We start from the raw sequence: 12787 nt of genomic DNA, 5'->3' as shown, positions 1-12787 counted from the left end.
TTTTTTTTTTTTTTTTTGGACAGGGTTTCTTTGTGTAGCCCCAGCTGTCCTGGAACTTACTCTGTAGACCAGGTTGGCTTCAAATTCAGAGATCCACCTGCCTCTGCTTCCTGGGTGCTGAGATTAAAGGCGTGTACCACCCCCACCCAGAGATGCTGTACGTCTTAATAAACTTGCTTGGACTAAGTCATCAACTTAGGCGAGACCTGCTGGTCCCAGCTGCTGCTTCTTTTTTCATTTTTCATCCCTCGTCTTCCCACTCAACTCTGGACCTTTAGGGACCCTTATTCCTGTGGGTTCAGGTGAGGGAGACAGCTGCAATCAACTGGCCCAGTCACAGAAAAAGGACAGGTAAGAACAAAGCTGACGCTACAGAATGTCTTCCCAGGAGCAACGCTGCAGTAGGGATTTATGGGAAATCAATAGATCAGCTAATCAGTTTGGTTTGGTTTGTTTGAGACAGAATCTCACTATGTAGCTGAGGCTCATCTCAAATTTACAATCCTCCTGCCTCAGCCACCCAAACTGGGATTACAGGACTGTAATCTATGCCCAATTGAAAATGACATACTAGAAAGCATTTCCACCTAGTGCTGTGTTCACACGCCTCTAATCCCAGCACTCAGGAGAAGGCAGACTTCTGTGAATTCATGGCCAGTATGGTCTACATAGTGAGGCCCTGTGTCAAAAACAACCAATACAAACAGAAAGAAGCTCTTCTAGAGCACATGGATAAGGGCTGGGGTGAGAGGAGGCTGGGATGGGAAGGAGGCTCATCACATGCCGCTGTGGACAACACACTTCAGCACTGTCCTGTCCCCAGTGCCAGCTAAGGGCTATGCCTTATGGGAGAAATCCTGTAAGCCTCTCTATAAGCACTTCATGGAACTCTTCCAAGAGGGACTAAGATCTTAGAGGAGGGACTCAAAGTATGCTGGGAGTCACACTGGATGAGGGTAAAAGGCTCTGAGCACATGGGCAGGAAGCTAATAACATTTGCTGCTGCCATAGAAACACTTCTCTCCTAAGTTCAAGTACCTGTGATGGTCCCTTAGGGAGGCGGCCTGCCGCAGGCTGCTCTCATGAGCCTCTGCCAAGCGCTCGGTCACCCGCTGCTCCAGCTGTACAGCCAGCTCTGACTCCATCTGGATCCGCTGGCTCTCATACCGGGCCTTGGAGTAAAAGAAGAGGGGACTGTCAGCTCAATTCTGTTTGAGCTTACTCCCTTACTCCTCTAAGCGGTAGAAAATTAAGCAAAACTAGCAACAACAACCCTGCGTCCATCATAAGGATGAAAAACAGGAAATCTGCCTCAGAGTGTGACACAGGTTCCCTTTCTTTCTTTCTTTCTTTTTTTTTTATTTGTTTATTTATTTATTTATTTTGGTTTTTCGAGACAGGGTTTCTCTGTAGCTTTGGAACTTCTCCGGAACTAGCTCTTGTAGACCAGGTTGGCCTTGAACTCACAAAGATCCGCCTGCCTCTGCCTCCCAAGTGCTCAGATTAAAGGTGTGTGCCAAAACCGCCCGGAGTCCCTTTCTTTCTTTCTTTCTTTCTTTCTTTCTTTCTTTCTTTTTTTAATATTTATTTATTTATTATGTATACAATATTCTGTCTGTGTGTATGCCTGCAGGCCAGAAGAGGGCACCAGACCTCATTACAGATGGTTGTGAGCCACCATGTGGTTGCTGGGAATTGAACTCAGGACCTTTGGAAGAGCAGGCAATGCTCTTAACCACTGAGCCATCTCTCCAGCCCCGGAGTCCCTTTCTTTATTGAACCATAAGACACATCAAATATACACACAAAAGTGAAAATGGCATTGGACAGAAAAAAAACAGATATATTAACACAATGAAATGTTAGGGCAATCTGCATATGTGTCTGTGCTAATACATGTATTACCTCTACCTGAACCCCAGAGGCATTCAGTCTACAACTGCTGGCTCCATTTTCTTCCCTCTCTCTCCTCCAGCTACTGGCATCTGATGGCTACTTCACTTGCAAAGAGCTCAGTTCTAATCCCACACTGGCTATTTCACCATCTGTGTCTTTTATGATGTCACTGCAACTCCTGACCCCTAAGCCAAAGCTCTGCTAAACGGTTTTTCCTCTGCAGAACCTCTCTGCTCCCATTCTGAGTCTTGGCTGACTGCTCTGCCTCCGACTGCTTTGGTCCCACCCTTCCATCTCCCTTCTATCTGCTAACATTCAAGACAGATTATTCTAAGTGTTTATAATAAGTTTTTGCCTCTAGGCATGGTTTTTACTACTTTGTTATTGTGCTTTTGTTTGTTCATTTGTTTGTTTGCTTTTTGAGACAGGGCTTCTCTGTGTAGCTTTGGAGCCAGTCCTGGAATTCACTTTGTAGACTACGCTGGCCTCGAACTCACCGAGACCCACCTGCCTCTGCCTCCTGAGTGCTGGGATTAAAGGCGTGCGCCACCAATGCCCAGCATTTATTACATTTCTTAATGCCCAAATCTTTCATCTTATCTTCTTTCCAAGCTGTAAACCCATATACCCAAACCAGGTTTGTGGCTCATGCCTCAATTCCAGCACTTGGGTATCTGAGGCATTGGATAAGGCCAGCCAACCTCTACATAGCAAGACCCTGTCTAAAAAAATAAAAACAAAATAACTCATGTACCCCAAAACTTCACCCCAACAGAGGTGTACACACTAGATTCCCCACCTCAGTGGCACCTCTCCCTGATGACACACCTAAGCCCATTCTTGCTTGTTTGCTTCCTCTGACTGGTCATTAATTGTATTTTTTAACTTGCTCTCAGAACTCAACCATTGCCCCTTGGCACCCATTTTACACATTAATACAGAGGCCCACAGTGGTCCTCCAGAGTCCTTCAATGTCGTGTCTCCCCATGACAGAGACACACTTCTCTCCAAACGTTTCCACCATTCCAGGGATCGGCGAACTCAATTAGTCCCCACTGTGTGCTTCCTGTAATGAAGTCTGACCAGGAGATAGCCATACCCACCTACTCAGGTGCTATCGCTGCAGTGTGTTATAGTGGTAGAGCAGTTACAACTGAGATCACACTATCCACAGAGTCAAAATACCTATTCCTGGTCCTTGGCAGAAGGCTAGCCATGCCCCACGGTCAGCGTCTCACTAAAGAGAACCTAAGATATCAGCGCTAGTTAGGCAAGGGTCTTTTTGAATGTGTAATGATTTGCTTGCAGATATGTCTGTGTACCGTGCTGGAGCCTGGTCCACAAAGAGACCACAAAAGGGTGTTGGATCCCTTAGAACTGGAATTACAGATAGCTGTCAGCTGTCACAAGAGTGCTGAAAGTCAAGCCTGGGTTCCTTTGAAAATTAGCCAGTGCTCTTAACTGCCCAGCCATCTCTCCAGCTCCAGAAAGGATTTTGGCTGTTGTTTTAACCAGTACTGGGTGGAGTTGAACCCAGGGCCTCATATATGCTGAGTATATGCTCTACCACCAAGCTATGTCCTAGCCAACCTTTTACTTTTGGAGACAGGATTTCATAAGTTGTCTAGGCCATCCTTGAATTCACATTAACACTGTAACCCAGGCTGGGCTAGACCTTGAGATCCTCCTGCCTCAGCCTTCTAATTAGCTGGAATTACTGAAAACTGTTTTCTTTTTCTTTTTTTTTCTTTTTTTTTTTTTTTTTTTTTTTTTTTTTTTTTTTTGGTTTTTTCGAGACAGGGTTTCTCTGTGGCTTTGGAGCCTGTCCTTGGAACTAGCTCTGTATACCAGGCTGGTCTCGAACTCACAGAGATCCGCCTGCCTCTGCCTCCCGAGTGCTGGGATTAAAGGCATGCGCTACCATCGCCCGGCTGAAAACTGTTTTCAATCTAGTTGTACCTAACAGTTTTTGGTACTATTTTGTGCCATGTTATGAGCTATTACCGGAATTTCCCAACTCAGAGGTGTTGGTAGAAACTGGGCTGGTTAGATGGCTTAGTAGATAAAAAATATTTAGCATATAACCCTAAAAACCTAGGTTCAATCCCAAAAACTCAAAGGAAGGAAAAAGTTGTTCTCTGACCTCTACACATGTGCATACTTACCCCCCCCACATACCACATATACCACATATATAATGATAAATAAAAATTTTTAAAGATAAAAAGTAGGGGTTAGAGAGATGGTTCAGTGGTTGAGAGCACTGGTTGCTTTCCAGGGGACCGGGGCTCAATTCCCAGCACCCAGCTCACACCTGTCTGTAACTCCAGTTCCAGGGCTTCTGACACCCACACACAGTCATACACGCAGGTAAAATACTAATGAACAAAAAATAAAAACAAATTATATATTTTAAAAAGATAAACAAAGTAATGATAAATACAAAGCAGATCATTACCAACTGGAGTCAGGTCTGACCAAAGCTTCCAACTGCTCAGTCAGCACACACAGCAGGTGAGTCTCTATCATCTCTTTAAGGGCAGTGTAAGGGGACGCTGAGGTCAGGGTGGACTATATGACAACAGTATAAGGTATCCCAGATTTAAACCAGGGTGGTCTAAAAGTAACAGTAAGGTAGCCCACACTGTGGGAAACTGTCCTTCAGTGAGGAAACAGTAGAGTCTAAGACAGTATTACCAAACTAACCATGGTAAGTCCCAAATACCTGCGATGGGCAAGTCTTCCACAATTCCCAGAAGTTGCGGTATGTGCTCAGACCTGCTTTTCCAACTACAGAAACCCCCTAAGAACCTGCTGCTCACCTGAACCAAGCTCATCTCCAGCTGCAGTGCATCTCTCTCTCTCCGGACTGTGTCCAGCTCCCCTTCCAGCCGCCGCACCTCAGACTGCAGCTGGACCAACTGCTGCTGGGCCTCCCGAGCTGCCTGGGCCTCCCTCTGGCTGTTCCCCTAAAAAGGAAATCCAGTCTCAGGGCGTGCCTCACCTCCCAATTCCGGGCTATGGATCCCAAGTCACACTCCATCTCTTGCTCCTCCCATCTGTCCTGTTTCCCCATCCCTGTTTATTGTCACTCTTTGGCCTGCCATGTACCTGTTGCCCCCAGACCTTCCCACTGGTCCTCAACTTCCACACAAAACTCTTGATGCTCTGTCCTTGTTCCCTGTTAACCTCCATATTCTGTCATCTCATCCTAGTTAGTAATTTTCCCCAATCCATGCTTCCACTTCCCTGCTCTTCCAATTGCCACTTCTACCTTCTCTTTTTCCAGCTGAGTCTGGCCTTCCTCTTGCAGAGCCCGAAGGTGTTCCTTCAGCTTGTGCTCCTGCTGGGTCCAGGCCTGCCTTTCTTGTTCTAGAGCAACTTGAAGGGCCTCCAGCTTGCAGCGCTCATTGAGCTGCCCAGCCCGAGCCTCATCCCGCTCCTCCTGGAGGGCCCGGCACTGCTGCTGCTCCACCTCCAACCTCAGAGTCAGGGCTTGCCTTTCTTCTTCCTAAGGCCCCAGGAGAAAGCCAATTTCTTTAGCATGTCCTCAAAGACCAGCAACCTGACAAACCATCCCCATACAATGTGAGTGTCAAGAATTACGGTCACTAAAAACGTAACAGCTGACTCATTCACAGGATTTTAATACAGTGGGTAAGAAATCCATGCCACTGCTCCACAGGAGTGAGTGCACACCTGATACTTTAAACCTAGCAGAAATGCAAAGCTTGACAAATATGGGGGTGGGAGGGGGTGGGTAGCTACTACTACTGTCTTGTTAAATGAACATGATGTCAAAATGTCCTCTAAATATTTATGTTGAAGGGTTGGAGAGACAGCTTAGTGGCTAAGAGCATCAGCTGCTCTTCCAGAGAATCCAGGTTCAATTACCAGGATTCACAAGGTGGCTCACAATTGTCTGTAACTACAATTCCAGGGGGACTGAAGCCCTCTTCTGGCCTCTGTGAGTACCAGGCATGCACATAGTGCACAGACATATATGCAGACAAAACACCCACACACATAAAATAAAAATTTTAAATTCATGTTCAAACACACAGGTTTGTTGAGCTCTCAACCTTGGTCAGAGAAGGTTCACTCACTCTGCTATGGGAAGCACTCAATTCGGAAACAACTGGCAACACTATTACAAACAAGTGACTACTAAGGGCTCAGCCCTAAATGGAGGCATCTCTATCTTTATCAACCCCCTCCCAAGGCTCAGGAAACGTCAGGAAGAATGCATGGAATGGCAATTGCACTCATGAGCACAGCAGTTATGGTTACCTGCAGAAGATCTGTGGGTAATCAAGCCAATGAGATCAGGCAGCAGCTAAAAAGGTAGCGCCAAATGGACTAAGTGGGCTATCCCCAAAGAAAAGGAGAACATGAAGGAGACATACTGAAGGCCCTCTGGGGGAGCGTGAGGATTTGAGGTGCATTTATCAAGACATTGTTTATATGTGCAAGACTGGTAAAGAATAAATGAAAGATATTCTACTTTAAAAGCAGACACACCTTGCCTTTACCAAGTGAGGGTGCTATTAGAAGTTACCTGCTCACAGCCAGAAATAGCCTGCCCAGCACATTGCTCCTGGCGTGTAGCCTCACAGCTTGAGAGAAACTTACATAAGGCCACAGTCAGCAGCTTTCCACCCCGAGAGACTGAGTACACTAATGCAGGTGTGTGTGGAAGGAGCTGGAAGACCTCATGCAGCTTGTAAAGGGAACACAAGGCCAAGAGAAGACAATGTATTGTGGGCTGTGAGTGTGTGATACAAACACCCTGCTTCTTATGAAATCTTCAATACAATTTTGATTTTCTTTTCAGACAGAATTTTATTATGTAGCTCTAGATGTCCTGGAAGCAGGTAGACCAGGCTAGTCTTAAACCCACAGAGATCTGTCTACCTCTGCCTCCCAAGTGCTGGGATTAAAGGTGTGTGCCTGGCTGACATTTCTTTAGATAAAAATAATAAGTATATTAGGTAGACCTGGGTTCAAATTTCAGCCTGAATCCTACTTTTCATGTGTGTTTACTATGTGGTTTTTGAGTCAGTTTGGCTACATAGCCAGGCTGAGTTTAAACTCAAGACCCTCTTGCCTTAGCCTCCCAAATGTGCTGTTGTGATTACAGGTATATCCCACCATGCCCAGTATACTGTGTGTCCTCAGATACACACCATTATCTGTAAAAGATAAGCACATTGCCTTGTGAGGACTAGAGTAAAAAGTGTATATAAAGCATTTAGCAGTGTCTGGCACCTAGCGAGTACTTAATGAACAGCTATCACTGTCATTATCAAAAAAACCAAAACAGTCCAGCCTCCTCAGAAGCTGGCAGAGGGGCTCCACCACCCGCACTGTCAGACGTAGTTGGTAAGAACACAAGTACCCATCTGCATGTAGCAAGCATGTATCATGAAAGCAACACGTTCCAAGGCTGGCTACTAACTCACACAGGTATTCACGTGACCCCTCCAGCTCTAGGAGTCCCGAATGAGTCTCATCCTACACTGTTTTAGGCTATGTAACCTAGATCAGAGTTCCATACCTGACTGAACAAAATCACCTAGAAAATTCCTGAAACCCACAACGTATCTGTTAAGTCTCAGGGGTAAGAAATTGAGAGTGTAGCTCAGCAGTAGAACTTTTGTCTACCATGTGTAAGGCTCTAAGACTCCAGGGTCCTCTAGCTATTAAAAGTGGGGGGAATGGGGCTGGAGAGATGGCTCAGCAGTTAAGAACACTGGTTGATCTTCCAGAGGACTAGGGTTCAATTCCCAGCATGACGGCCCACAACTGTTTATAACTCTAGTTCCAAGGGTTCTGACACACTCATTCATACCAATGCACATAAAATAAATTATTTTTAAAAAGTGGGGGAAGTGTTCTAGGGAATGTGTGTGTGTGTGTGTGTGTGAGAGAGAGAGAGAGAGAGAGAGAAAGAGAAAGAGAGTGAGTGAGTGAGTGTGTATTTGGAGATAGGGTCTTACTATATAGTCCTGGCTGGCCTGGAATTCTCTATATAGACCAGGCTGGCCTCAGACTCATAGAGATCCATCTGCCTCTCTCTACCTCCAGAGTGCTAAGATTAAAGACCTGAGACACCACACCCAGGTCCTCAGATGGGTTTACTGTTTTAGTAAGGATATAATTTCAGTCTCTCCAATTGGCCTGGCGGCACGGCTGCTTTCAGTAGACTATCTAGCAGATGCCAGCAGAACTGTGTTCTGAGGATGCACCTGAGCAGCACTGCCCTGGGCTACTCAACTGTACATTCCTCTGGATCACGCAGACAACCCACAGGCCCCTAGACACGATCACCTCCTCCACTGCAGCCAGCCAGCTGCCTTCTCACCAGTGCCTCTCTTTCCCTCTGCTGCAGTCTAGTGCCCTCCTGCTCACGGTTCAGGGCTTCCATGGCCTCAGACAGGCTTTGTTCCAGCCGGGCTACTGTCTTTCAGGAGAGAAAAACAGAACAATGAAAATGAGGAAAATGCCTCTACTTCAGAAATAACAAACAATGTAAACTTGAAGCCGCAGTGTTAACTAACCAAAGAGAAGATGGTATGAAGGGAAACCGGGAAGCCACCTCTAAGGTAAATCTGACAGTGTATGCAGTAATAGAGGAAAGGGGGGAAGGGAGGGAGATCGGCAACTACAATCAGAGGCCAGACTTTTGGGAACCCTAATACCAAAGCCATTTCTCCCCATCTAGACATCTAAGACCTAGGCTCTAGTGCCACATGGGCCAGTCACGCACCTCCTGCTGCTTGCTTCTGGTGAGTTCTGCTACCTGGCGCTCCTCCTGAAGTCCCCGCAGCACCTCTGTCCGCTCAGCCTCATGCCGATTCCAACCCTCGACCACTCGAGCCAGGGTCTCAAGAAAGGCAAGTAAAATGGAATTTCAGAATTGTCTTTTGCCCTCTTTTCTATAAGTCATTAGCCACATCCTTCTCCCAAGTCAGAAAACCTGCCCATCTCTCCCTGCTGTTAGCATGCATACTCAGTGGTTAAGCAGAGTATGATAGTTCATACCTGTAATCCCAGCACTTAGGAGGCTGAGCAGGGATGGCCACTAAAAGCTCAAAGGAAGACTATATAACGAGATCCCACCACTCCATTTATACCTTCACAGTGCCCTCCATGGGGAGACCCACCGATGCTCGCTACTCTGTCACCTTATCTAGTTGTTCAATCATGATATCTTTCTTTCGGTCAGCAGCCACAGCCACCGCTAGCTGTTGTTGCAACTCTAGCACACGAGACTGCAGGCCCTGGATGTGGCGCTCACAATGCTGGAAAGAAACATGAGATCTGTGGGTGCTGCTCGTTCTTATTCTGATACAGCACCAGACAGTTCAGATCTGTAAGGAGCAATGGGCTAGAGGCAGGAAGCTTGGATCCCCAAAACAGAACTGTCTGAAAAGAAAGAATCAGGAATTTTGGAGCAGTAACCTTAAGAACCAAGACCTCCAAACACTTTCTTCTACTAGCTCAGGAAATGGTTGTTAACTTCCACGCTCTTCCCTTTCCTGGATTTCCTTTAAACCATTTGGCAGAGGTGTAGCAGCAGCCTACACTGTAAAGTGTGGGACGTTACTCCTGCTCTAAGGAGCTCACTGATCACAAAGCAGAAAGCCTTTCATTCATAGCTCAGCATTTAAAATGATGAGGAGAGTTCCAAAACTGACAACCAGTGACGCTGCCTTTTCTTCATTGCTGTTCATCTCTCTGTCCCCCAGACATGAAGGCAGACAGCCATGGAGGGAAGAGCACCACGGCATAGCTCTAGAGCTCTGTGTAAGCCAATGACGTTCCTGACCGTTCGACAAACAGGGGGTTTCTCTCTGTGTTAGGCGTATTCTAGGCCTTAGAGAGCCAGTGCTGAATAGGACAAGTACTGACCTTTGAAGAGCTCAGATTTAAAGGGAAGAACCAACAAGATGTGTTTGAGTGATAAGCTGATGGAGGGAGTCAGGGATCTGATGATTCCCTACAGAGAAGGCGGCACACACTACACAGGACAGTCACTGAGGGCCTTGCTGAAGACCCAGCCTTCAGGTTTACAAACCCTCATGCCCACTTTTCCACTCAAGGCTCCTGATTTCTAGAGAAGGAAGCCTTTGCTTCTCACCTTGCGGCGTGTAAGTTCTGAGTCCAGCGCATCTCTCAGTCCCTGAAAATCTGGGGGGTTGGTGGGGGGCCCTGGTCGAAGGCTGGTATAGCGGGGAAACAGCTCTTCCAGTGCCTGGGCTGAGCTGGCTGGAGAGAGGTCTTGCAGCGGCCGGGTGCTGAGCAAAACAGATAGAGAATGTCAAAACTGGGAAAACCTTTGAGACTCACTGATCCTACTGTGGTATTTGATACATCAGGACTTGCCCAAAAACATAAAGCTAAAGCTAAGTAGAGCCATCAGCAGCACAGAGGCCTGTGATCGGCTCCTGATGTTCCTTCCTCCGTATCACAGCTCCTAGAATGAGGGCTAATAACAGCAGAAACAAGAATATTCTTCAAGGGGAAGATGGGCTAAGGATAGAGAGCGCTAAGTACTAGACAGCTCGGGTTCCAGACGGAATAGACAGAAAAAGATGAGAACTCAGGGCGAGCTTCTGGGAATGAGGGGTGGAACAAAGCAAGGGAGCCACAAGAACTCCAAGGCCAGGGACCCTCCAAGGAGCACTCACTTAAGCAAGGTAGCCGTGCTGTCACTGTCAAAGGAGTCCTCTTCCTGTCTCTCTGAGCCAGCTCCTGGAATGAGGGGATCCCCTGCTTGCAGCCCAAGAGACCCCAAAGTAAGGATCAAGTAGGAACAGAGGCCATTTGAAGAAAAGTGGGCCTCCACTCCCCAAACCCCTTCCCAGAGAATGGGTGCTTTCTCTTGTCTCGAGTCTTGCCTCAGAGGCCCGTCTCCTGCCCCTACACCTCAGCTTTCCTCCAGGATTCTAAGGCAGGGGCCGACTTACGATAGGCAGTATCACGTGAGGTATGGAGCATGGTCTGGAGCTGACCCCGAACACTTTCCATCTCAAAGATATGCTTGGACCCATCCTAGGGGAGAAAAAGCAAAGCCCACAAAAGTCACATTTAACCCGTGTAATCTATAGTCTACACACTTCCAGGGAAGAATTTCCAAATAGGCCTTAGAAAATTGAGGAAAGCAGTTAGACACAACAAAAAAGATCTTAACCTTGAACCCAAACCCCAAACGTTTACAGAAGCCGGAAAGGAGAGCCAGTGAATAAAGCAGCAGCCAGCACACAAAGTTGGGGGGTACTGCTGTCAACTGTAGAGCAAAGGCCTTGATCGAAGCCTGGCGCAGCATCCCTACTGATTCCAATCCGGGAAGACCTACCCTATCTGCCGATCAGGGTACCTTTCCCACTGGTACAACTGCCTTCTCTAGAACACGCATGTTTAATGACTCGTATGCCACACACTGAAATGTTTGAGCTGAGAGGACCTTTACATATTTTGCTGCTGTCCTTAAATTGCTCCGGCTCTCACTTGAGTACAAGAAACCTAATCTCCACTTCCAGGGCACCAACTACTCTACAGTGCAGATGTCTGACCACGTAAAAACAAAACACTAGAAACCATGGCAATTTCTCAATCTGTTGTTTCATGCCATTCCCTCAAACACATCTTCTAGGAGATGAGAGCAAGAAAACCTGTGTACTTAGGAGATAATTTACATCTAATAATAGATTCAAGCCACAGCAAAGCTTAACCTGAAGCACCAGAGCTAATGCTCTCTAATACCCGGATCTCCAAGACATACCTCTCTCACCTTTTTCTTCAGGTTGTTCTCCAGTCCAACTGACAAGCTGCGGCTCAGTTCTTGAGCCAAGCTGTCTATGCCCTCATTAGGAGGCGAGGAGGCAGAAGCTAAATAGAGCTGAGCTCGGGCTGTCGCCTCCGCCTGTCGGCTGAGATGCAAAGAGGTATAGAGCTGGGAGGTGACCTCAGAGGACACCTGGTTCAACCCGGGAGGCTCTGATGAATCGCTCAGGAGGTCCTCCGGCCGGAGAGGTGAACTGGGGCTGGGAGCTGCTGTAGCCATGTGCAGTGAAGATACAACTGGACACAGCAGTAAACTGGGAACTCCTGACTGAACTTGTGGATAAGTTTACCGAGAAGGGAGGTTTGTAAGAAGACCCCGTGGTGGAGCCTCAGTAAATAAGGGTATCAGGGCTTTCTGGTTAGAGGAGTGTTCACTGGCTCCAGGGGCCATGGAGAGGGCAAAGACATCCCTTCTGGAAGTCGCATAAAGCGGATGTACAGGACTTTCGAGGTGGTGGACAGAAGACCCGCTGGGCAAGGGCACCGCTAAAGTTCCTTCCTAACCGGAGTGCTGGAGGCGGCGGATCAGCTTCGGCAACAGCTAACTGGATAGTTCTTTTTCACACTCAAAATGTGCAAACACAGACCCCAAACCAAATCGGGCCCAATGTTTGTCCCTCAACTGGTTTTAGTGCAGAAAGAAGCAAGACTTCATTGTCACACCACCCTCCCGCCCCTACTTCACCTGTTCCACCCAGAATCGACTCCCTTGGATTTCCCCTCCAACCCTGCATGGAAAGAAAGCCACAGCAGAGGTCCGCAAGAATCTTCTCTAGCCTACCCTAAGACAGCTCTATAAAAGGTTCTAGAAAACACGCCGCCCCCCAACCCGCACGGCCCGCATGGGATCCTCTACCGCGACCACCTGGTTCTGACTGCTCTGAACATGTCGGCCCCTAGTTATGAAGAGAGCTGTCCCCCACCCAAAAACCTCGACAGAGAAAAACCAAAGACCAGCTCCCCCTTCCAGACGCAACACTCAGCTCTCAAAACCGTTGGCAACCTCCCGCCCACCGCCTACAACTCCGCCTCCCACGAGTTA

At 47.5% G+C, this 12787-nt stretch overlaps 1 protein-coding gene across 7 annotated transcripts in view; it reads right to left on the bottom strand.

The window, feature by feature from the left end:
* The window catches only part of Cntrob (centrobin, centriole duplication and spindle assembly protein), a 23461-nt gene extending 10709 nt beyond the window's left edge, over nucleotides 1-12752 (bottom strand). The window contains exons 1-10 of one of the 7 annotated variants that reach the window (XM_026780949.1): nucleotides 11684-12752; nucleotides 10869-10953; nucleotides 10590-10674; nucleotides 10040-10196; nucleotides 9084-9200; nucleotides 8666-8782; nucleotides 8261-8359; nucleotides 5171-5407; nucleotides 4719-4865; nucleotides 1039-1172 (exon numbers count right to left, since the gene is read on the bottom strand). In XM_026780949.1, the coding sequence (XP_026636750.1) occupies nucleotides 1039-1172; nucleotides 4719-4865; nucleotides 5171-5407; nucleotides 8261-8359; nucleotides 8666-8782; nucleotides 9084-9200; nucleotides 10040-10196; nucleotides 10590-10674; nucleotides 10869-10953; nucleotides 11684-11965 (1460 nt within the window). In that variant the 5' untranslated portion in view covers nucleotides 11966-12752. Of the gene's footprint in view, nucleotides 1-1038; nucleotides 1173-4718; nucleotides 4866-5170; nucleotides 5408-8260; nucleotides 8360-8665; nucleotides 8783-9083; nucleotides 9201-10039; nucleotides 10197-10589; nucleotides 10675-10864; nucleotides 10954-11683 lie in introns of those variants that run through there. The other 6 variants (XM_026780950.1, XM_026780953.1, XM_026780951.1 and 3 more) reach the window with 6 other exon arrangements.
* Nucleotides 12753-12787: the final 35 nt, after the last annotated feature.

This window comes from Microtus ochrogaster, chromosome 7 (assembly GCF_000317375.1).
Source record: "Microtus ochrogaster isolate Prairie Vole_2 chromosome 7, MicOch1.0, whole genome shotgun sequence".
NCBI classification, from domain to species: Eukaryota; Metazoa; Chordata; class Mammalia; order Rodentia; family Cricetidae; genus Microtus; species Microtus ochrogaster.
The sequence above is the reverse complement of the archived record's forward strand: the minus strand, read 5'-3'. Positions and strand labels throughout refer to the sequence as shown.